The 25,347-nt window shown below is 44.4% G+C and overlaps 1 protein-coding gene across 1 annotated transcript; it reads right to left on the minus strand.

The window, feature by feature from the left end:
• Positions 1-2,179: 2,179 nt before the first annotated feature.
• mfn2 (mitofusin 2) lies at positions 2,180-25,022 on the minus strand. The gene is made up of 18 exons (XM_078424987.1): positions 24,893-25,022; positions 22,977-23,155; positions 20,216-20,351; positions 19,659-19,821; positions 18,369-18,493; positions 18,162-18,270; positions 17,963-18,070; positions 16,230-16,383; positions 15,363-15,430; positions 14,745-14,866; positions 14,439-14,565; positions 13,647-13,751; positions 11,945-12,047; positions 10,567-10,787; positions 10,193-10,348; positions 9,442-9,638; positions 8,227-8,361; positions 2,180-4,628 (listed from the first exon to the last, which is right to left on the minus strand). The coding sequence occupies exons 2-18, from the start codon at positions 23,149-23,151 to the stop codon at positions 4,559-4,561; spliced, it is 2,274 nt and encodes a 757-aa protein (XP_078281113.1). The 5' UTR covers positions 23,152-23,155; positions 24,893-25,022; the 3' UTR covers positions 2,180-4,558.
• Positions 25,023-25,347: the final 325 nt, after the last annotated feature.

A 25,347-nucleotide genomic window follows, 5' to 3' on the forward strand; every position in this document is an offset into this window, starting at 1 on the left:
GCGATGCCGCCAGCTCCTCTCCAATTAGTCTTTACCCCTAACGGTCGCGCCAGTGATGGGTCAATATGTCTGTCTATCGTCAAACGCTGACAACACATTGGCCCAAAGTCCCAAGGCGGGCTAACCAAACTGCGTGGAGGCGGGACAATGCACAAAACTCAGGCGAGTTTTATATCATTGGGGTTTCCCTAAAAAATTAAATTCAAATTTATATTTAAATATGCCAAACATTTCAGGCTATCAGTATGCCTGGAAAGCGTTTTTTAACAGATTCTTTAGACCGTAATATGGACTTCAAGATTGAATCCTTAGGCCCTTACCAATCAATAAAAGGCACAAAGTTTGACACAAAATGCTGGAGTCACTCAGCGGGACAGCCAGCATCTCTGGGTGATGTTTCGGGTCGAGGCCCTGCTTCAGAGTGAGAGTCAGGGGATAGGGAGACTAGAGATATGGAAGGAAAGGGTGGGCAAACGAGATCAAAGCAGACGGTGCTCAAAGGAAAGGTAGGATGGATTATTGTGAGCTTTGGGGAAGGTGACAACAAGGCATACAATCCGTTAAATTAATCAAGACAGTGAAACTAGTCAGATAACTAGGGTGGGGGAAGGGACAGAGAGGCACAAAGTGTTGGAGTAACTCAGTGGCTCAGGCAGCATCTCTGGAGAACATGGACAGGCAACGTTTCCAGTCGGGACCTTTCTTCATCATCCCTGTTCTCCAGAGATGCTGCCTGAGCCATCGTTCTGTCGTTCTGTAAAGCAACATCTGAAGTTCCTAGTGTCTACTTACCAATCAAGTTCAGTCTCCTCCAAAATGAGAGGGGAAGGTTTGAAGATGTGCAGGGCAAAGTTTTTTTGACACAAAAGTAGTGGGTGCCCAGGATATGCTGCCAGGGGTGGTGATTGAGGCAGATATGAAATGGCATTTCAGAGGTCTTTGGATAGGCACATGATATGCAGGGGATGGAGGGATATGGATCATGTGCAGGCAGTTGACATTCGTTTAACTTGGCATCATGTTTGACAGACATTGTGAGCCAAAGGGCTGTTCCAGTGCTGTACAGTTCTATGTTCCTCGAGTACCGGAGATTCATCTAGAATAGACCCATGGTGTATACACAGGAAGACCTACAAGTTTCTCAGGATATGTTCTCCTTCACAAGAGGTCAAGATGATGGCTATGTTTATTAGCTCGGACAATGAGAAGGCCTTTGACTGAATATCACAGATGTACTTGTGTGGATTTATTCACAAAATGCTGGAGTAACTCAGGTCAGGCAGCATCTCGGGAGAGAAGGAATGGGTGACGTTTCGGGTCGAGACCCTTCTTCAGACTGAAGCATTTTGTGAATAAATCGATTTGTACCAGCATCTGCAGTTATTTTCTTATATGTACTTGTGTGGATATGTGCTTAAAAATAGAATGCAGGTAAGGAATCTGATCTACTGTATATTGGCATCTGTGGCAGAGATATACCCAAATCAAATCGCAATCTCTCTCTTCAGTCATTTGTGTGTTGTGTCAAGCTCTTTGCCCAGTCCATCTGAAAGTACAGATGTAGGAGCAGTAATAATCCCAGGCAATCCTATACATATGTCCAAATCTCCCACAGACAATGCCATCAGCTGTTGCTCAGAACCACTGTTGGCTGACTGACTGATGTGCGTCTCCAACCAGGCTCAGTTGATCTTCAGAGTCAGAGTTAATCACTGCAAAACTGAGGCCATCCTTTAAGCAACTGAACCTTCACCTTTCGAGCCTTTGCTAGAAATATGATCCTGAGACGCCAGATAAAGAACTGAGATTCTGGCTACACTTCCTCTTGATTGTGCGAACAACCTTGACCAGTATAGTGATGTGCTCTCTGGTTTGCTGTGTGCAAGTTGGGTGTGGCACATACCATGCAGCAGACAAGCCATTTTCTCGTAGGTAATTTTGCTATTGGTTTTTACTTACTAAATTGCTGTCAGTGCACAAGATTAGTGTCCTTATCAATGTTCTAACATTTGTGAAATGAATCTATTTTTTGAATCATGACCACCCCAGTAACAGACTGTTCCAGATGCTACGGTCAGGCAAGCACCTCCACTGTCACGCTGTGAAAACGGAGAGGATGAGACGGAGTTTCTTTGTCAACTTTTATAACTCCAGAGACTAAATTTTGACTACACTATAGTAACTTTATTAACTTTATTTATATACTGTAACTGTAATTCTTTATTGTGCACAATCCGCAGGCATTGCCACTTTCATTTCACTGCACATCGTGTATGTGTATGTGACAAATAAACTTGACTTGACTTCCCAGTATATCATGCGAGTACCAGGTACCAATTTTTTTCCCCAAATTAATTTACTTTAAACAAGCCTGATTCTGATTATCAGACTGTGAAGACAACAGTACAACAGTACATACATTTAAACTATTAAATTAAAGATATAGTCTTGAGCAGCAAAACCATAAAGTGCATATCAACCAAAACAATTTGCTCAAAATCCAATAGAATTGGTGGCCAAAAGTGCAGATTTAGAACAAACATAAAATACTGCAGAATTCAAAACAAAAAATGCTGGAAATACTCAGAACAAAATAACTCACATGAGGAGAGAAAGAGTTAATGTTTCAGATCAATTATCTCCAATCAAAACTATTCACCATGAGCGGAGATTTAAACCCATCTCACAACGTCAGTACAGCAAGAAGTTTGGGTTATTTTCTGTTCATTGTTTACAGCTTCTCCGTGCAATAATTCAAACCCAAATGAAGCAGAATCCTATCTCTCACAGAACACCCATCATTCTTATGAACAAAACTGGACAGAAAATTGGCTTCCATCTACAAAACTAAGCAGGGTAATGTCTCAGACATATTAACCAGCCTTTTCTCCAAGCTGCTCATTAGTGTATTTCCAATATTAAGTGAAGGTCAGAATCCATAAAACAGTGAATCTCACTCAAGGTAGTGTTTAAACACAACAATGGTTATCTTTAGAGCATGAAGGATGAGGAGGCAGATCCAGAACGGTGTTCCTGGGATACAGTAAAAGCTGCAATTCCCAACACAAGTAAAATGTTTCATCTCTGATCAGCCAGCTTACTGCAATAAAACTGCGTGCTGTTTGTGACTAGTTAAAACACAATTATTTTGTCTTTTTCTTCATGACAACATAGCACGGCTTCATCAGGCTTTGTACCTTATACCTTTGTTAGTGGAGACGATGCCTTATGCACACTGTACTGTGATGGCAACAAAAAAACAACCAACTGTATTTATAATCAAGCCATTCAGATTCAGAGCATGTTCTTTCCATTTACATTGAGAGGCAAATAACAAAACCTTTTATAAATTAAATTAATTAACAAGAAAAACTCTACTTTTCACTGCTTTTAACTGTTGTCAGATACTCACTGGCTTTGGTAAAGTGGGATGATCAGAGAAAAAGCGGCAATAGGGACAGGACAAAAATAGGCAAGGAAGAGGAGGGCAAGATCGGTTTACCTTCAATTTCAGAAACTCCAACATAATCCACACTAAATTAGAATTATAATATCTGTACTGGTGTCTCACTTGAACTCTTCGACATCCACATCTATTATTAAATCACAGACATTCTTTTCACATACAGCATTATCCTTCTATTTTTATATTACCCAGTCCATTCTGATTTGAACTTCATTCCTATTTTTATTATTAGCTGGCTAATCTGTACAACCAATTGAGGTATAGGGCACATTATTACATACTCAGTTGAATATAATGTCAACCTCTGGTCAATTTAAGAGTGTTTATAACTGCTTGTTTTAAGGAAATGATCAGTAATAAATGGAACACCGGATATGAAATAACAGATAACTTTAAAAGTTACAGCTTAGGATCTAATTGAGAGATTCAGGATATTAATGCTACCATAGCTGAAATATAATCGGCAGATGGCATACAATGGATCTAAGATTGAATCCTCCTTAATCTTTCTTTGAAAACCAATTGCAAAGAGCAACTCAGATTCACCAATTCATGAGCATCAGACAGTTATCAAGTGCATGGGCAGTTAAAGTAGAGCATGTATCTCTCTGGATTATTAAATAAATATTCTCAGCCTCTTTATTCCACTCTAAGATAAAGCAGGAAGTAGTAAAAATTACCCTGACTAGATTCAGTCAACATTCCTACCATGGTGAAAAGTCTGTACAACATGATGAGATTATCTTTGCAAGCTAGAGGGAAGAGAAGGCAGCGTTAACAGGGTAAAAATTAAAATATGCTCCAACCTCCAATTTGTGCAGGGTGAATGCTATTTTCATGCTTGGGGAGCACATTTGGATCATAAGTCTCCCTACAGGTGAAACAGTAGCCACTGTTAGCTAGTCACTGTTGTTAACTCAGCCCAGCAGCTTTAAATCAGTTCCAAAGTGTTTATATATTATTCTGAGCACGAAATTAAGATCCCAGTGATGTCCTCACCACCCTCCCCCACCATCCTTCTCTGTTGCAGCAGCTGAACTTTGCCTGCTCACGAAGTGAAGACATCTTGCAATCTTGAACCTGCCAGTCCCCTCAACTGCTCTGCTGCAGGTACTGCTGAGTAAACATGTTCAGCTCACTGTCTAACCAGCCGGCCTTGTTCCTGCAAAGAAAGATGTTAAGAGAAAAAGATTAGTAAAGACTAATCTTGGGGAATTATAGACCAGTTAGCCTAACATCGGTAGTGGGGAAAATGCTAGAGTCAGTTATTAAAGATGTGATAGCATCACATTTGGAAAGTGGTGAAATCATCGGACAAAGTCAGCATGGATTTACAAAAGGCAAATCGTGTCTGACGAATCTTATAGAATTTTTCGAGGATGTAACTAGTAGAGTGGATAAGGGAGAACCAGTCGATGTGTTATATCTGGACTTTCAGAAGGCCTTCGACAAGGTCCCACATAGGAGATTGGTGTACAAACTTAAAGCACACAGTATTGAGGGTTCAGTGTTAAGGTGGATAGAAAATTGGTTGGTGGACAGGAAGCAAAGAGTAGGAATAAACGGGTCCTTTTCGGAATGGCAGGCAGTGACTAGTGGGGTACCGCAAGGCTCAGTGCTGGGACCCCAGTTATTTACAGTGTATATTAATGATTTGGACAAGGGAATTGAATGCAACATCTCTAAGTTTGCGGATGACATGAAGCTGGGTGGCAGAGTTAGCTGCGAGGAGGATGCTAGGAGGCTGCAGAGCGACTTGGATAGATTGGGCGAGTGGGCAAATGCATGGCAGATGCAATACAATGTGGATAAATGTGAGGTTATCCACTTTGGCGGCAAGAACAGGAAAGCAGAGTATTACCTGAATGGTGACCGATTAGGAGAGGGGGAGATGCAACGTGACCTGGGTGTCATGGTGCACCAGTCATTGAAAGCAAGCGTGCAGGTGCAGCAGGCAGTGAAGAAAGCGAATGGTATGTTGGCATTCATAGCAAGAGGATTTGAGTTTAGGAGCAGGGAGGTTCTGCTGCAGTTGTACAGGGCATTGGTGAGACCGCACCTGGAGTATTGTGTGCAGTTTTGGTCTCTTAATCTGAGGAAAGACGTTCTTGCCTTAGAGGGAGTACAGAGAAGGTTCACCAGATTGATCCCTGGGATGGCGGGACTTTCGTATGAAGAAAGACTGGATAGACTAGGCTTGTACTCGCTGGAATTTAGAAGACTGAGGGGGGATCTTATAGAAACATATAAAATTCTTAAGGGGTTGGAGAGGCTAGATGCGGGAAGATTGTTCCCGATGTTGGGGGAGTCCAGAACCAGGGGTCACAGCTTAAGGATAAGGGGGAAGTCTTTTAGGACCGAGATGAGAAAACATTTCTTCACACAGAGAGTGGTGAATCTGTGGAATTCTCTGCCACAGAAGGTAGTTGAGGCCAGTTCATTGGCTATATTTAAGAGGGAGTTAGATGTGGCCCTTGTGGCTAAAGGGATCAGGGGGTATGGAGAGAAGGCAGGTACAGGTTACTGAGCTGGATGATCAGCCATGATCATATTGAATGGCGGTGCAGGCTCAAAGGGCCGAATGGCCTACTCCTGCACCTATTTTCTATGTTTCTATGTTTCTAAATGTGGGTCCCTTGAAGGCAGAAACAGATGAAATCATTACGGGGATCAAGGAAATGGCAGAAGAGTTGAACAGGTACTTTGGTTCTGTCTTCACAAAGAAAGACACAAACAATCTCCCAAATGTACTAGAGGACAGAGGATCTAGGGAGACAGAGGAACTGAAATTTGCATTAGGCAAGAAATAGTATTAGGTAGACTGATGGGACTGAAGGCTGATAAATCCACAGGGCCTGATGATCTGCATCCCAGGGTACTCAAGAAGGTGGCTTTAGAAATTGTGGACACATTGGTGATCATTTTCCAATGTTCTATAGATTCAGGATCAGTTCTTGTGAATTGGAGGGTAGCTAATGTTATCACACTTCTCAAGAAAGGAACAAGAGAAAACGGGGAAATTATAGACCAGTTCGCCTGACATCGGTGGTGGGGAAGATGCTGGAGTCAATTATTAAAGAATAATGGTGCATTTGGATAGCAGTAAAAGGATTGGTCCAAGTCAGCATGGATTAATGAAGGGGAAATCCTGCTTGACTAATCTTTTGGAATTTTTTGAAGATGTGACAAGTAAAATGGATGAAGGAGAGTCAGTGGATGTAGTGTATCTGGACTTTCAGAAAGCCTTTGATAAGGTCCCACACAGGAGATTAGTGGGCAAAATTAGAGCACATGGTATGAGGTAAGGTATTGACATGGATAGAGAATTGGTTGGCAGACAGGAAACAAAGAGTAGAAATAAACGGGTCCCTGTCAGAATGGCAGGCAGTGGCGAGTGGAGTGCCGCAAGGCTCGGTGCTGGGGCCGTAACTATTTACAATATATATTAATGATTTAGATGATGGAATTAAAAGTAACACTAGCAAATTTGCAGATGACACAAAGCTGGGTGGCAGTTCGAACAGCGAAGAGGATGCTAGGAGGTTGCAGGGTGACTTGGACAGGTTGAGTGAGTGGGCAGGCGCAGTGTAATATAGATAAATGTGAGGTTATCCACTTTGGCGGCAAGAACGAGGAGGCAGATTATTATCTCAATGGTGTCAGATTAGGAAAAAGGGAAGTGCAACGAGACCTGGGTGTCCTTGTACACCAGTCACTGAAAGTAAGCATGCAGGTACAGCAGGCAGTGAAGAAAACTAATGGCATGTTGGCCTTCGTAACGAGAGGATTTGAGTATAGGAGTAAAGAGGTCTTTCTGCAGTTGTACAGGACCCTGATGAGACCCCATCTGGAGTATTGAATGCAGTTTTGGTCTCCTAATTTGAGGAAGGACATCCTTGCTATTGAGGGAGTGCACATAGGTTCACAAGGTTAATCCACAGGATGGCGGGACTATAATATGAGGAAATATTGGAAAGACTGGTCTTGTATTCACTGGAATTTAGAAAGATGAAAGGGGATCTTATAGAAACATACAAAAATTATAAAAGGACTGGAGAAGCTAGATGCAGGAAAAATGTTCCCAATGTTGGGGGAGTCCAGAACCAGGGGCCACAGTCAAAGAATAAAGGGGAGGCCATTTAAAACTGAGATGAGGAAATACTTTTTCACCCAGAGTTGTGGAATTGTGGAATTCTCTGCCACAGAAGGCAGTGGAGGCCAATTCACTGCATGAATTTAAAAGAGCTAGATAGAGCTCTTGGGGCTAGCGGAATCAAGGGGCATGGGGAGAAGACAGGCACGGCTTATTGATTGTGGATGATCAGCCATGATCACAATCAATGGCGGTGCTGGCTCGAAGGGCCCAATGGCTTCCTCCGGCACCTATTTTCTATATCTATACAATTACTCCAAGTGCAGATAGGTCACCCCACCCATTGCCACCAAGGTGCTCTCCTCTCCCTCTGTCTTAATGAAGGATGCTGCCAGCTCCCTGGGGCTCTAACCTTTGGTACTTTGAACAGCTTGACAAATGCAGAAAAATAGTTCATAATGTTGTGTTATTTTCCTCTCCAGGTGGATGAAGCTTACCCCTGCTCCAAGCTATTGCATTCAGTCATTTATATCACCACTGTTCCAGGTCCATTTATTCCAAAATCGAATACACTAGGTTTTATGAAAAAGCTTTGCACTGAGCAGGAAGTTTCTGCTAGCTAATTTGTGATACGAAAGCTACCAAGCTTTGCAAAACAGGTACCAACCTGAGCAGCTTGGCTTTACTCTGGAGTGAATCCAGCTGTTCAATCTTCTTATTCAGGTCTTTAATTTCCACATTCAGGTTCTGCTGTGTTACATCCACCTGCTGACACAGCTGGGCAAATGTCCCTGCCAGCTCTCTGCAAGAGAACAATGAGTACAGCAAAATTATGAAATGCAGATAATAAACTGGATATTGACTGAAAAATTAACGACTTAACCCAAGAAGTGGAGGTAAGCACAAAATATTGATAGGCTTAGGAAAGATCAAGGGAAACCATACCCCATGGCAAATTGCCCAAGATCAGTTTAAACTGAGCAGCAGGAGCTTTTGAAAGGATCGGATGAGTTTTCTCACCAAGAGGGTGGTTGGACTTTGGAACAGACTACCTGAGAGGGTAGTGGAGACAGGAACCCATACAACATTTAAGTACTTGGGTGAACACTTGAATCCCCAAGGCATAGAAGGCTATGGGCCAAGTGCTGGTAAATGGGTTTAATGCTGATGGGTACTTGATGGTCAGCATGAATATGATGGGCCAAAGGGCCTGTTTCTGTACTAGGTGGCTGGACATGAAAACAAACAATAATTTCAAGGAAAGACACAAAGTGCTGGAGTAACTCAGCGGGTCAGGCAGCAAGCCCTGGAGAACATGGATAGGTAGAACTGTGAGATCATTTCTGGGCCCTGCCACTGATTACTGCAAATGCAGATGTGAGGTGAATTTAGATTAGATTTTGTTGTGACATCCTCAGTAGTGGGATTTACGTTCCGAGTCACACATGTTGTGGTGAAGGCCTGAGGGATAAATGATACTGGGATATTGAGCTGAGTTGACACCAGCTCCAGGATGCTCAAAGGTCAGGTGACATTGAACCCCAGCAAAAGTTATTAACCTCACAACTAGTTGGCGAGTAAATCATGAATCTTGAAGGGAGCAATGTGTATTTGGGGAAAGAAGTGTGTATAAAATAGATAGATAGGGAGGAGTGGCTCCCTCTGCATCAACCAGACGTCATAGCTGCATCCCTCTCGCTCCACCAATCTTCCATACTTCAGATAGACACAAAAAGCTGGAGTAACTGAATGGGACAGGCAGCATCTTTGGAGAGAATGGGTGACTTTTCAGGTCGAGACCCTTCTTACTCCAGCTATTTGTGTCTATCTTCGGTTTAAACCAGCATCTGCAGTTCCTTCTCACACAATCTTCCATACTTACTGTTGCACCTGATGACTGCAGTTGGAACCTGTGTAACTGACTATGAGCTGTAGTTTCTCAGCAGCATAGTCCACAAACTGCCGCTTGAAGGCTCGTTCCTTTGCTCTGGTTGTCCACGTCAGACGCTCATACACATACAGGAGACCATACATTCCAACTGACAGTGCAATCAGCCGCCAACCCACTGCCTTCCACACCTGGGAGAAAAATAAGAGGTGGGATCACATTTCTTCAAATCTACCCCTGCATCATTCCACATGTTACCATTCGAGGAATTAAATTATGGTCCTCTATGCATAGAGTGCCCAATGTCTGACTAATAAGAGACTTCATCACAGACTGATTTTTGTGTCCTTGTTTAACAGCATTCAAACTCAGAGTAAGAGCAGGCTCCTCAAACCTGTCCTGTCATTCCACAAGATTTTGGCTGATCTGAATAATCTCAGTTCCACATTTCTGTCCACTCAATAACCTTTCACCCCCTTTGTCTTGAAATGAACAAAATTCTGTTTTCATTGGTCTTCAAGGAAAAGGGGTTCCAAGACTTATAGTGCTCAGAGGAAAAAAAAAATCCCTTCAGATTCCCAGCACCCAAGCCTCTTTCTCCGATTCCCATTGTTACTATTAATAGCATATTTTTGTGTCCTGTGCATGAACACTAGATTCCGCAGAGGAATTACACAGATGCTTTTCAAACTTAGATCACCTTCTGATCACCAGACTTGATGCTGACTGGGAAACTGTCACTTACCACACCACCAACTACGATTATTCCCATTGATGTCCGTGAAGTTAAAGATGCTAATCCAGTTACCATGGACACCATAAGTTCTTCCTGGGTCATCGACCCTTGGGGTAACTGTGGCAAGCTGGTGCTGACAGGGGTAATAGCCAGTTGCATTGGCACCTGGAGACACAGGAAACCAAAAATCAGGAGAAAGATTGCACACACCAGCTGCTGATCTCTGATACTTTAAAAAAGGAGCAAGGAGTTCTTGCTAGTATCTAGGCCACTTTATCTCTCAACCAGTAGTAAGTAAAGACAACATGATCATTACCACATTGCTGGATGTGGGAGCTTATAAAGCATAGAACAACCACAGTAATTCCTTCTTTGCCCCTTACCTGGTCACTGCATCCCGCCAATGCCCTGCGGCCATTTTTTGGTCCAAGGAAACGACTGACAAGCATCGTCCATCCGAGTGAGAAGTGAAATTCAATATCCTCCTGGAAATCTGTGCAGAGCCGATCACAGTTCAGATCATAACTGAGATTGAAGCATTGACGAGGGATTGGAAGATCGACATGGCCTCTCTCCACAGATGGCAGTAGAGGCTGGAGGCTGTCTGGATAAAATTTGAAGGGATATCATCACTAAACCATAGCTCACTCTGCAGCAGTCATGTTTTCCTATCAATCCCAAGAGGATTGACCAGGGATTTCAATAGGAATAGAGGAATTGTGAACAAAATCAGGGTCCATCTAACTTATATCCTACCATCCTAGTGGCATATGATACAATGATAACGGTGGTGCAGGCCAACTGCAGGAATCAATCTCCATCAATCTGTTCACAGCAACCCAAGTACAAGACAAGAAAAATCCCCAGTGGTGGAGTATTGAGAACTAAGTTACCTGCTCTTCGCAACATTGTACACTTACCACATCAATGCACATATTTGAATAGATTGCACTCATTCCATCACCACCAGAGAACCTTCAGTTTGCTCATTCTGGGCAATCCCCAACTTACTCCCTTTCACCTCACCAATAAATTTACAGCCTTCCCCAGCTTTGCCAACCCCTCTCTCAACATTTGTTTCTCACTTGCCTCTGTTTAAAATCCAATTTTTGATCTCTCCTGTGTCAATTAGCAAGCTGTGCTTGGATTGTAGTGAAACAAACACATGGTGCTGGTGCTAGATTGAAAACTGGGATGACAGAGTTGTCCTTTCAAGAGAGGCTAGACAGTTTTGGTCTGCATTGCTTGGAGATTAGAAAAAAGCACAACATCCTAATGGTGCTTGACAGAATTAATGCCGAGATGTTTTCACCAGTATTATGCACCTGTATCTTTCCCTTCACTCTACCCGATTGGATAGCATGCAAAACAAGTTTTCACTGCACCACGGTACACATGACAATAATAAACATAGACGCGGGAAAGTCATGAACAAGGGACATAGTTACAAGAGGTGGTCGTCTAAAACTGAGGTACGTAAAATATTTCTACTTCCACAGGGCAGGGAATCTCTGGAATTCTCTTCACAAGAGGGTGGTGGAAGCTAGATCATTAGAAATATACAACGTGGATATAGATTATTTGAGATATCAAGAAATTGAGGGGTATGGGGAACAGGCAATGAAGAGGAATAGAGGCCAGCATAGATCAGCCTTATAACAAGCATTTAAATCTTTCATTTGTGGCCAATTTGGATATTCTTTGTTCATGTATAACTGAAGCTCTGTTATGGTGTGAAAGAATTGTCTGTCCAGCAATTACCAATCATTTCTTGCTGGGTTTTCTGGAGGCTGGAGGTAATGGTGACAGAGCAACGCTCAGACATGTTGCGTCCAAGACCTTCCTCAAGGTGTTTATGAAGCTCCTGCAGAAGGGAAAAAGATTGAAACTTAAGTAATGGAACAAGTTGAGATCAAAGACACCTACAGCAATCCCAATCTGAAGAAACACTCACATTCAGTATTAGAGAAGCATCATCTCATGATTTGTCTCATCACCTGTGCATGGAGGCAGAATGCAAGTATCTGTCTAGTTCTTGCAATCGTTTATATTTCCCTTCCCTCACAGTCTGACATGCATGTTGGCTTACAAATCTGTCCGATTGATAGTTGTCCAATCTTTCTTCTTGATCCTTCTAAGTTTTAGATGACGTACCCTACAGAAATTCATTGACTCGGTACTCTCCTCATGATCAAATCAAGATTGAACTCAAAATCTAAACACCCTGTGAGACAAGGTCCAATGTACTACAGCCCTCATTCACTGTGTTGCATAGTTTAGACTCAGAATAGATCTGGCAATTCAAAACAGAGCACTCATTAGGTCCCATGGAGACATTCTGCAGTTCTGGTTATCACACTATAGGATGTGGTTGCACTGGACAGAGTGTAGGGAGGGTGCACTAGGATGTTTTCCTGAAAAGAAGGTCTTTAATTTTGGGGTGAAATTGGATAAACCGGGTTTGTTTTCCCTGGAGCAAAGACAGCCAAAGGGTGAAGTGATAGATATGTATAAAATTATAAGCAGTGGAGAGCAGAATCGTTTTCCCATGATAGAGGTATCAAAAACAACACGCCATAGGTTTAAGGTGAAAAGGAGGAGTTTTAAAGGGGATTTTTTTTTAAAAACCAGAATGATTGATATCTGAAACTCATCGCCAGCAGTGAGGGTAGATACAATCATTACATTTAAGACATAATTAGACAGGCAGGTGCAGGATACAGATCTAATGTAACCATAGGGAATAAGTGCAGATCCGCCAAAAGGTTGCATGGACCTGGTGGGCTGAAGGCCTTATTTTTGTGCTGTACAATTATGACTCTCTACCACTGTATGATCTTCTGGATGCAGCCTCTCTAGGTCCCTATATAATTGGAACAAAATATCTTTACTTTTGTACTCAAATTCTTGCAATAAATAGTTTACCTTCCTAATTGCCTGCTTAACCTGCATAGTAACTTTCATTGATTCACGTATAAAGGATAGCAGGTCATTTTGTACACTAGGACATTCAACATTTAAAAAAATATTCCACCATTCTATTTTTTCCACCTAACTGGCAGTCTACAAATCCTGAAGACTCTGTACATCCTCATCACAGCCCAAAGTTCTTACTTTTTACCCTCATCCGAATCACAAATGTTTTCGCGCCTCACAACACAAAATAACATGTTTATTCAATTTTTGCCTAATAATCTGTGTGACACTTTAAAGGCCTTATGATAATCAAAATACAACAATCAATTACATTCCCCTGAATTTTGTCGGTTTAGATGTCTAACAGGTTTGTCAAACATGATTTTCATTTCATAAACCATGTTGACTGCCCAACATTATTATTATTTTCCAAGTGCATTTCCATTACACCAGATTCCACCATTTCCCCCACTCCTCTCTCATTAATGAAAAGTCCCAGGGGCTCCAAGGGGACACAATTTCCTCACTCTAGCACCTCGATACTCACATTTTTATAGACTTTGAGCACTACCATGGAGGGGTGAAAATCCAAGTGGAAATCATCCAACAACGTGGAAAGGTGTCGTATTTCGTCTGCCATTGCATTAGAGACCTGAGACAAAGGAAACGGCATCAAACAACAGCAAATATGTCACAGCCTAGGTTTTGTCCCCTATACTGAGGTACATGTAAAAAGCTTTGTTTTGCTTGCTAACCAAACAGATCAGATTTACATACATAAATATAACCAAGTCAAACTTAAATACAATTGGTAGTGCAAAAGGGAAGATACAGAGTGTAGAAAATAGTTCTCAGCATTGTAGCACATCAGCTCCAGAAATAAAGTACAATGACCTCAATGGGGTAGAGGTGAATCGGATAGTGGCCTGGCTTATGGAAGCCTGATAACAGAGGGAAGAAGCTTTTCCCGGGTCTGGAGGTGCACACTTTCAAGCTTCTGTACGTTCTTCCCATAAGATCAGGGAGAAGGAGGAAAGACCAGGGTGGGACAACTCTTTGATTATGTTTGCTGCTTTTCTGATTATGGTTGAGGTCTGTGGTGGGGTCCCCGGTCTGTGTGAAGGGCTGGTCTACATCTACAACTCTCTGAAATTTCTTGCGGTCTTGGTCAGAGTGATCCCATAACAAGCTGTGATGCAGTTTGACAATATGCTTTGTATGATGCATTGGTAGAAGTTTGTAAGAATCACTGGGGACACGCCAAATTTCTAATAAACAGCTGAACATTAAATCATACACCAAACAATGTGTCAGATGATCCACAAACTCACACTCTCACCTGTCGCTCCACCTCCTCAGTAATTTGTTTGATCTTGCTTTTACAATCCTGAGTTAACAAATCCAGCTGATTCTCAATAAACTCCAATCGATCCATTCTCTCCTCTCTCTGATTCAGGCAATGCACCCTGAAAGAAAATTAAAGTTGTTTTATTTTAATGTTCTCTTCCTTACATTCTGGTATCCCTTATTTCCCCAAATTAACGTCACCATCCGATCAAGGCAAGTTGCGTAGTTTGGGGATGCAGGAGCACCATCACACATTGAGCCCCATCTGACACGTACAACAAATCCACACAGTACGTACCTCTGTTCATTGGCAGAAACATGCACAGCACCCATAATTCGCCGCAGGGTCTCTGAGATCTGCTTGGCTCGAACAGTGTGTTGCTCAAACTTGGTTTTAACTGCTGACTGCGAAATACATTCCTGCGGGTGAAGTTTCACAAACAAATTACTGGATTGAATGATTAATGGAAACAGGCTCTTCGGCCCACTGAGTCCACGCCAGCCATCGATCACCCATTCACACTGGTTTTATGTTATTCCACTTTCCCAACCACACCCTATACACTGGTGCAATTTACAGAGGCCAATTAATCTGCAAACCCACCCATCTTTGGGATGGGAGGGGAAACTGGACCACCCAGAGGAAACCCATGCAGTCACAGGGAGAACGTGCAAACTTCACACAGACTGCACCCGAGGCTCTCTGCTGCTGTGCGTGCAACTCTACCAGCTGCATCATTGTGCCACCCTGGAGGCGTCTTAAAAGCCACAATGAGAATAACACTGTTTGATCAGAAAGATCTTTATCAGAACAGACCATCAATCAGCATTCTTAGAACTTTCAAAATGGATTTACAAAATAGATGGGCCTGAAAGAAAGCTGTATATCAGAAACCATTTATCCACAAACGCTCACCTCAAACCGACGCTCAAAGTTTTGGAATTCAAACATTCTTGCCTGGTATCCCTCAGCCAGCGCTCCACCTGTTTATAACATGCAAAGCATGATTGTTTAGTTTATCATTATCCAGTGTACTGAGGTACAGTGAAAAAGCTTTTGTTTGCATACTATCCAGTCAGAGAAAAGACTACTCATGAATACAATGAAGCTGTCCACAGATAAAGGATAAAGGGAACGACATTCAGTGCAAGATATAACATTGAAATCCAAGAAAGTCCAATTAAAGATAGTTCAAAGGTCTCCAATGAGGTAGGTGAACTATTACTTAAACTATCAGAGATGGGGAAGGGGAAAATAAGACTGCTGTTTTTATTTCATTGTTGTCAATTTAATAATTGGAACTTTTAATTTTGAACGCTCTAGTGGTTTCATGTTTAATCTAAGTTAATAATAGTCTCATCATTAACAGAATGATCTGGCTCCTTATGTTCATCCTGGAGACTTTGCAGTGAAATAATCCATCAGAGGATGGTTTGCTCACCAGTGCAGGAGTCCGAGTGAATGGACAGGCTGACAACAGCAACAGCTCATATTATGATATAAGGTGATCCTGTCCTGCATTGAACTATTTTAAGTTTCATCTATATTAAAAATCAGTAGCTCTCTACAATGTTAAAGGTGATTTACTGTACAAACATGGTCAGATACATGAAGAGGAAAGATTAGCAAACAAGAATGGAACTACTTGGATAGCTCTTTCAAAGAGATGGAGCAGTCACAATGGTCAAATGCTCTCCTTTTGCATTTCTCAAGACAGAGGAAAGCAGGCACTGTTTATGTCATTGCCAAGAGTTAGAGCAGCATTCAATATTTTCCTTGTACCTCCTTCAGGCATCCCTTGGGCTTTTTGGATCCGAGTGTTCAAAACTTCCTTGGCTGATACAAAGAAAATGCGATCAATGGCCTGAGCCCTGTCCACAACTCCGAGCTCGTCTGCCAGGAAACTGGTGCAGCGGTCCATGTGCTGGCGCCGCACCTGCCAATGCACAAAGAAATTCCACTTAAATTGCACTGTGTTTACACAACATGCAGTTGGTGATGGATGTATTAAAACACATTAGCCTCTCTACAGGTATTTTACTACACAGTGTGCACAGTATCAACTAACAGTCGCACACACACACCTCAGAGAGAAACCAACATGTCTTTGAGACATGAAACTCTCTCTATCTCCATCAATCCATTCTGCCTCGCGGTGCTGGCTGACTCTTCCAGAAAAGAGTGCTCAGAAGATGTTTAAAGTGCATTTGCTGCCAGAGCCTCTGCAGAGAAACTGGAGCTGTTCTCCTTGGAACAAAGAAACGTTAGGAGGAAATATGATAAGAGTTCAAAAATTGAGCTTGTTGGTAAGAGCAACAAGACGTTATTTCCTTGATAGGAAAAATTTTATGAAACTAGTGGAAGAAAAAGGAACATAGTTTAAAAAAATTGTGTTTTACCATGTACAGTCAGAGATTAGTTTAACAGCATCATGTTCAGCACAGACACTGTGGACCAAAGAGCTTGTTCTTATGGTGTATTGTTCCATATTCTATGTTTTGTTTTAATGGAACAACGCATCTGAGATACACTATGTGTATCTTCATCTGGTGAATACGCAGCAGCAGGAGATTCAATTACATTTTTCATAGCATAGTTATTTACAAGACTTGACAAGAAGAAATTGGCAAGGCAATGAGGAGCGAGCTGGGTAGCACATCTAACTTGGTGACTCTTTTAACAAACTAATATAGGCAAATTAGTCAAATGCAAGGTTCAGTGACTTTGTTTCTTCACACACAGCGAAAAGAATGCCAGGAGTCTTTCACCATTCATCCAATTTCTCAATCCTCCAGCAATTCCACCAGTCCCACTGATATAGTGTATCCAGTGTCCACTTAACAAATTATAATAGAAGGCAGATGTTCACTTGCACCTCCTCCAACCTCATCTGCTGTATCCGTTGCTCAAGATGTGGACTCTTATACATCGGCGAGACCAAACGCAGACTGGGCGATCGTTTTGTGGAACACCTTCACTCAGCTCGCCTGAACTAAACTGATCCACTGGTTGCTGGACAGTTGAATTCTCCTTCCCATTCCCACACAGGCCTTTCCGCCCTCGGTCTCTTCCATTGCAGAATGAGGCTAAACGCAAATTGGAGGAACAGCATCTCATATTTCACTTGTGCATCTTACAGCCCAGTGGTATGAATATTGATTTCTCTCACTTCAGGTAGCCCCGGCATTCCCTCTCTCTCTATCTCTCCCCCACCCAGGTTGCACTAGCTTCTCATTTTCACCCTACAAACAGCTTACAATGGCCTGTTTCCTTTATCATCATTACTTTTTTTACATATCTTTCATTCATTGTTCTTTATCTCTCCACATCACCGTCAATATCTGTCGTTTCCCTTATCCCTAACCTGTCTGAAGGGTCTCGACCCGAAACGTCACCCATTCCTTCTCTCCAGAGATGATGCCTGTCCCACTGAGTTACTCCAGCTTTTTGTGTCTATCTTCGGTTTAAACCAGCAGTTCCTTCTTACACATAATAGAAAGCATCTCCCTGCTTACCTCATCCATGTATTCAGGTTCAGATGCGGATGCATCCCAGCGGTTATTGAGGATAAAGATATTGGGTTGAGACAATCGCTCATTGACTTTATGAAAAAACTGCTTTTCCTGTAACAGAAATCAAAGGGTTAAACTCTTGCTCACATGGGGCCCCAGAGATCGCTGGCCGCAAACAGTGGCATCTCACTCGCTTACTTACCGTCTGCATTAATGTTGATTCAGAGTTCGCGACCAACACAAACACATCAGCATCCAGGCAGAACTTATCAATCCAGCTATCAAGCTCGGTGGTTACATCAATTCCGGGACTGAGAGGAGCAGAACAAGAAAATAAAAGTAACAGAACACGACAGAACCCCAACATTTACAGCGTGTTCAAGTTGAACCCTTCAGTACCATTTCATACCTGTCCACAAGCACCAGGTCATCTCGCAGTAAGGCACACTTCATCTTGGGCCACATGACAGAAACGAGACTGCCAACAGTGAGCTGGTCATCCTGGTGCAGAGCATGAGCCAAGTGGTTCACCGTCTGCAGAAAGTACAAGAAACCTTTAAACCAAACAAGTCTATGGCTTCTCTGTTCTACATTTACCTCATGGTGTTTCACAACAGAGTTCAGCCTTGAAACCCTCTTAAAGGGAGGCAAAGTTTTAACTTGGAGGAATGCTACTGGTACAGGAGATGCTGATAATAGACAATAGGTGCAGGAGGAGGCCATTCGGCCCTTCGAGCCAGCACCGCCATTCAATGTGATCATGGCTGATCATTCTCAATCAGTACCCCGTTCCTGCCTTCTCCCCATACCCCCTGACTCCGCTATCCTTAAGAGCTCTATCTAGCTCTCTCCTAATTAGCTCCAATTCAGCTGGGCAGAGAGATGTACAAGACAGCTCCAGTAACTCTACGACTTCACTGGACCAGACATGATCAAAACCTCAGTAAATTAAGAGGGTTGGTAAGTTCCTCATTGTACCCCCACAGAGAGGATATAACAACTAAAGCAGTAAGGCAAAGAAATAGCTGCACATATAACTACGTGACTAAAACCTTTGTCTCCCAGCCTTCCCCAGCCAACATGGTATCGTGTTGGTTTACTGTCATGGATACCCAGGTACAGTGAAAAGCATTTGCTTGCGTACTATTCAGTAAATCAGATCATACTATACACAAGTTATAGGTATCAAAAATTGCTAGAGTAACTCAGCGGGTCAGGCAGCATCTCAGGAGAGAAGGAATGGGTGACATTTCGGGTCGAGACCCTTCTTTAGTCTGAAGAAGGGTCTCGACCCCAAACGTCACCCATTCCCTCTCTCCCGAGATGCTGCCTGACCCGCTGAGTTACTCCAGCATTTTGTGATACCTTCGATTTGTACCAGCATCTGCAGTTAATTTCCTATACACCGGTTATACACTAGTACAACTGGTAGTGCAAGGAGAAAAATACCGGAGGGCAGAATATAATTCCACCCAACCATCACATGATGCTAACCCCTCCCATCAACTTTCCATCATTTTGTGACTCACCAATTCTAACAGCTTTCTTCAGTCTCTTTTTTTAAAAAAGAAATCACATCCCAGACCAACTTCTCTCCCACCAGGTGCTGGTCCACCGCACCACCAAGCTCTATAGAAAATTGGCCAAACCCCCTCCAGCTACTTCACGCTGCCAACTGGGTTTGAAGCTGCCATCTCACCTTGATATTCCGTTTCTCCTCCGATCCTTCTGTGAGCAGATAGGCTTCATTCCCATCTGATCCTTCCACACGGAGGAAGCAGTTGGTGGTGTGGCCAATTCCCGAGGGCAGGACTTTGTCCCACAGCATGGCGTTGATCACAGTGCTTTTCCCGTTGCTTGTCCTGTGGAAATACTACAGTAAACTCTGTGCATTTCCCTCCCTACCCCCATCTTTGCACATCCCCCAAGCCTTTCCACTCGTCACTTTAATTTTATGTTCCATGTATTTTGTGTTTTTTTATGACTGTTGGCAGATCAATTTCCCTCCTGGGATAAATAAAGTTCTATCGTATCGTATCGTGACAGTAAACACTGAACCAGCAGCAATACGAGTCTGTCTCACTGCACTTCAGAAACACCAACCACACTCAACCCTAACCAGGAAGGTGCAGATCAGCAACTGAATGCTGCTGCCGTCTGTCATTATTCACAGGGACACCATCAGCAGACTACAGAGATCAGCAAAAGAGCAGACCAGTGATTAGAGGTAGTAACTGGGGTGGAATATCCACGTACCTGCCAAAAAATGCCACCTTCATGTGTCGCCGTGCCAGCACCTCACTGATTCCCCCAACCTTTGAGAGGTAACCAGTCACCTCCAGTACCTGCTCTTCTGTAGTGATTGGATCCAGTTCTCCATCCTGGTACGTTTCTGAAGAATGAAAATATTGATTCAAAATCTAGTTTTAAATTTGGACAAGAGCCCAGGCTTGCGAATGGAAGTGAATGCAGTTCCCTGGGATGTCATTGGAGAAGCCAAAGTTGTAAGAATGTATTTTTAGGTTAAGTTTTGGGACTTACAAAGTTGAACAATCAGATTGTTGAGTTGTCACAAGCATGACAATATAGCACCATTACCAAATAATGAATTTGATCAAAAGCTATCAACATAAAACCCCGCTGCATTAGGATGTTTGGATGGCCTTCAACAAGGCACCACAGAAAATTAAACCATGAGTTTGGAGTTAATACACTACAGAATATCAATGACTGGTTCACCTACAGAAAATAGTTGGAATAAATGGGCAATTTTCAGGTCGTGACTAGTGTGGTGCTGCAGGGATCAGTGGTGGGACCAACTTTAAAATCTGCAACAATTAAATAAATGAGAAGATCAAATGTGATAAATACAGTGTGGGCTTGCAACGAATGTAGGGAGGATTCAAGGGACAGAGAGAACATAGCAGATGGAACATAATGTGGGAAAATGTGAATTTGTACACTTTGTTAGGAAAAATTGATTCCTTGATTGTAGGTTGTCTGTGGAGGAAGCAATAAGGCAGAATTTATATACTCAAGTTTAGAAAAATTATGTGATCTCATTGGTACTAAATTCTTAAAGATCTTCGCACAGATGTTTTCACTGGCTCTGATGCTCAGAACCAGGGTTCAAAATAAGGGGTCAACAAGTCAATACTGAGAACATTTTTTTCTCAGTCGATGTGTTGTATCTGGACTTTCAGAAGGCCTTCGACAAGGTCCCACATAGGAGATTGGTGTACAAACTTAAAGCACACGGTATTGAGGGTTCAGTGTTGAGGTGGATAGAAAATTGGTTGGCGGACAGGAAGCAAAGAGTAGGAATAAACGGGTCCTTTTTGGAATGGCAGGCAGTGACTAGTGGGGTACCGCAAGGCTCAGTGCTGGGACCCCTGTTATTTACAGTGTATATTAATGATTTGGACGAGGGAATTGAATGCAACATCTCTAAGTTTGCGGATGACACGAAGCTGGGTGGCAGTGTTAGCTGCGAGGAGGATGCTAGGAGGCTGCAGAGTGACTTGGATAGATTAGGCGAGTGGGCAAATGCATGGCAGATGCAATATAATGTGGATAAATGTGAGGTTATCCACTTTGGCGGCAAGAACAGGAAAGCAGAGTATTACCTGAATGGTGACCGATTAGGAGAAGGGGAGATGCAACGTGACCTGGGTGTCATGGTGCACCAGTCATTGAAAGCAAGCGTGCAGGTGCAGCAGGCAGTGAAGAAAGCGAATGGTATGTTGGCATTCATAGCAAGAGGATTTGAGTTTAGGAGCAGGGAGGTTCTACTGCAGTTGTACAGGGCATTGGTGAGACCGCACCTGGAGTATTGTGTGCAGTTTTGGTCTCCTAATCTGAGGAAAGACGTTCTTGCCTTAGAGGGAGTACAGAGAAGGTTCACCAGATTGATCCCTGGGATGGCGGGACTTTCATATGAAGAAAGACTGGATAGACTAGGCTTGTACTCGCTGGAATTTAGAAGACTGAGGGGGGATCTTATAGAAACATGTAAAATTCTTAAGGGGTTGGAGAGGCTAGATGCGGGAAGATTGTTCCCGATGTTGGAGTCCAGAACCGGGGTCACGGCTTTTAGGACCGAGATGAGAAAACATTTCTTCACACAGAGAGTGGTGAGTCTGTGGAATTCTCTGCCACAGAATGTAGTTGAGGCCAGTTCATTGGCTATATTTAAGAGGGAGTTAGATGTGGCCCTTGTGGCTAAAGGGATCAGGGGGTATGGAGAGAAGGCAGGTACAGGTTACTGAGCTGGATGATCAGCCATGATCATATTGAATGGCGGTGCAGGCTCGAAGGGCCGAATGGCCTACTCCTGCACCTATTTTCTATGTTTCTATGTTTCATCCTGACAATAATGAATCTTAACTATTCTTTACCTCAGAAAGTGCGAATAATAGATTTTTAAATACTAATGAAATCAAGGGAAACAAAATTAGGACAGGAAAGAGGTGCGGAGGTATAAGATTAGACATTAGTCTAAGATTAGTCTGAAGAAGGGTCTCGACCCGAAACGTCACCCATTCCTTCTCTCTCGAGATGCTGCCCGACCTGCTGAGTTACTCCAGCATTTTGTGAATAAATACCTTTGATTTGTACCAGCATCTGCAGTTATTTTCTTATATATATATATATATATATATATATATATATATATATATATAAGATTAGACATTATTTTGTTTAACTTACTGAGGCCCATTAGACAACTCCCACTTTCACTTATGCTTCCCTACCATTGTACACTTGGACCCGCTGCCTTTTGCTTTTTGTAGATTTATAAAAAAGTTGTTATGACCGACCGGTTAGTTCGCCTGCAAACATTAAAGTGCTGGTGTATTACCACCCAGAGGTAATAAAACATTACACCTGGCAAAGAGCTGCCCAGCAAATAACGATGACCTCCCCCAAAGGCATGGACTCTGCACTCCACGCACACCAGGAATGGTCGACTACAGCATTTGCACGAGTCCACACTCAAACCTGTTCCACAACCCACCTTTGAGGAATGTAGCACTCTCCTTGATGTAGGCTGCAAGCTGGTCAAAGATTCCATTGATCTTCTTTTTAGCAGTGACAAAGTGTTTGAGCGGTGAAGCGTTAACCTCAGCCATCAGGCGCTTGTCTTTTTTACCAATTACAACTGGGTGTGAGCGTGAGAACATCAGAGACATGGCACTGAAAGACAGAGAGGTCCATGAGCAACAAGCAGAATATCCATTGCCGATTCATACTCCCAACAGTATTACAAAACGGATCATTTGCACAAACGTTGATAAAGGCCCTAGTCAAAGGTTTAGAGGTTTATTTAACATTGAAGTAGAGGACACGGTTGGCAGTGCATGTTGGTTCAGGGACATTGCCCAGAGGCGATAAGTTGAGAGGAAGGGGGATGGGTTGGGTGAAATGTGGGGCAGTACCTGGAGTGCCAGTGGCCAGTACATGATGGGGGGAAACACAAGAGACTGCAGATGCCAGAATCTTGAGAGTAAAACACAAAGTGCTGTAGGAACTTTGCAGGCCAAACATCTGTGGAGGGAATGTGGAGAGGAGTGGGGAGGGGGAGTGAGTGGGGAGGGGAGGAGAGTGAGTGGGGGGAGGGAAGTGAGTGGGGGGAGGGAAGTGAGTGGGGAGGGGGAGTGAGTGGGGGAGGGGGAGTGAGTGGGGAGGAGAGTGAGTGAGTGGGGGGAGGGGGAGTGAGTGAGTGAGGGGAGTGAGTGGGGGGAGGGGAGTGAGTGGGAGAGAGGGAGTGAGTGGGGGGAGTGAGTGGGGGAGGGGGAGTGAGTGGGGGAGGGGGAGTGAGTGGGGAGGAGAGTGAGTGAGTGGGGGAGGGGAATGAGTGGGGGGAGGGGAGTGAGTGGGGGGAGGGGAGTGAGTGGGGGAGGGGAGTGAGTGGAGGAGGGGTGTGAGTGGGGGAGGGGGAGTGAGTGGGGAGGAGAGTGAGTGAGTGGGGGGAGGAGAGTGAATGGGGGGAGGGAAGTGAGTGGGGGGAGGGAAGTGAGTGGGGGGAGGGGAGTGAGTGGGGGAGGGGGAGTGAGTGGGGAGGAGACTGAGTGAGTGGGGAGGAGACTGAGTGAGTGGGGAGGGGGAGTGAGTGGGGGAGGGGAGTGAGTGGGGGGAGGGGAGTGAGTGGGGAGGAGACTGAGTGAGTGGGGAGGAGACTGAGTGAGTGGGGAGGGGGAGTGAGTGGGGGAGGGGAGTGAGTGGGGGGAGGGGAGTGAGTGGGGGAGGGGTGTGAGTGGGGGAGGGGGAGTGAGTGGGGAGGAGAGTGAGTGGGGAGGAGAGTGAGTGGGGGAGGAGAGTGAGTGGGGGGAGGGAAGTGAGTGGGGGAGGGGTGTGAGTGGGGGAGGGGGAGTGAGTGGGGAGGAGAGTGAGTGAGTGGGGGGAGGGGGAGTGAGTGGGGGGAGGGGAGTGAGTGGGGGAGGGGTGTGAGTGGGGGAGGGGGAGTGAGTGGGGAGGAGAGTGAGTGGGGAGGAGAGTGAGTGGGGGGAGGAGAGTGAGTGGGGGGAGGGAAGTGAGTGGGGGAGGGAAGTGAGTGGGGGAGGGGAGTGAGTGGGGAGGGGAGCGAGTGGGGGAGGGGGAGTGAGTGGGGAGGAGACTGAGTGAGTGGGGAGGGGGAGTGAGTGGGGGAGGGGAGTGAGTGGGGGAGGGGTGTGAGTGGGGGGAGGGGAGTGATTGGGGGGAGGGGAGTGAGTGGGAGGGGCTGGGGTGGGGTCTGGGGAGGGGTGGGGCTGGGTGTGGGGAGTGGGAGGTGGCCGACACCGGGCTCCGGGCTGACTCGAGGCCCGTGACCTTCTTTGTCAAGAGGGTCGGACCCGAGCTGAACCGCGGGGTCGGGCTTGTGCTGTGGACGCAGCCGGTAGCCCGGCTGTCGGAGCAGCTCGGCCGCCGGGGCCTGGCCTGGCCTGCCCTAACCTGGTCCGATCCGCGGCCGCCGCTCTCTCCCGCAGCCCGAGCGGCTTCTCCTCCTCACGCCGGGGCCTGGCAGGGCGTCATCCAACAGCGACGCGAGTACGTCATCACCCCGCGACACGGGGAAGGCGGTGGATGAGCGCAGCGGGCCGGGCCGCCTCTGCGGGGGAGGAGGACGGGCAACATCTGGGGCCAGGGGCCTTCTACGCATCTGCAGAACGAAGACCCGCGGTAGTGTAATTAGTAAAGCCAAGTTTATTAAGGTGAAATTGTTTGCAGGGCAATGGGAAGCTTGAAGTGGATTGCTCTATAAAGATCCAACAGAGTCTGAGCCAAATAAGCTCCTGTGCTGTAACAAGGTAGTTATGTTGTGGACGAAGGAACTGCAGATGCTGGTTTATACAGCTGCAAATTGTTAAGACATTGAGTCATTAAACCTCTAACTTAACTTTATCTTG

Source organism: Rhinoraja longicauda, chromosome 30, assembly GCF_053455715.1.
Source record: "Rhinoraja longicauda isolate Sanriku21f chromosome 30, sRhiLon1.1, whole genome shotgun sequence".
Lineage (NCBI taxonomy): Eukaryota > Metazoa > Chordata > Chondrichthyes > Rajiformes > Arhynchobatidae > Rhinoraja > Rhinoraja longicauda.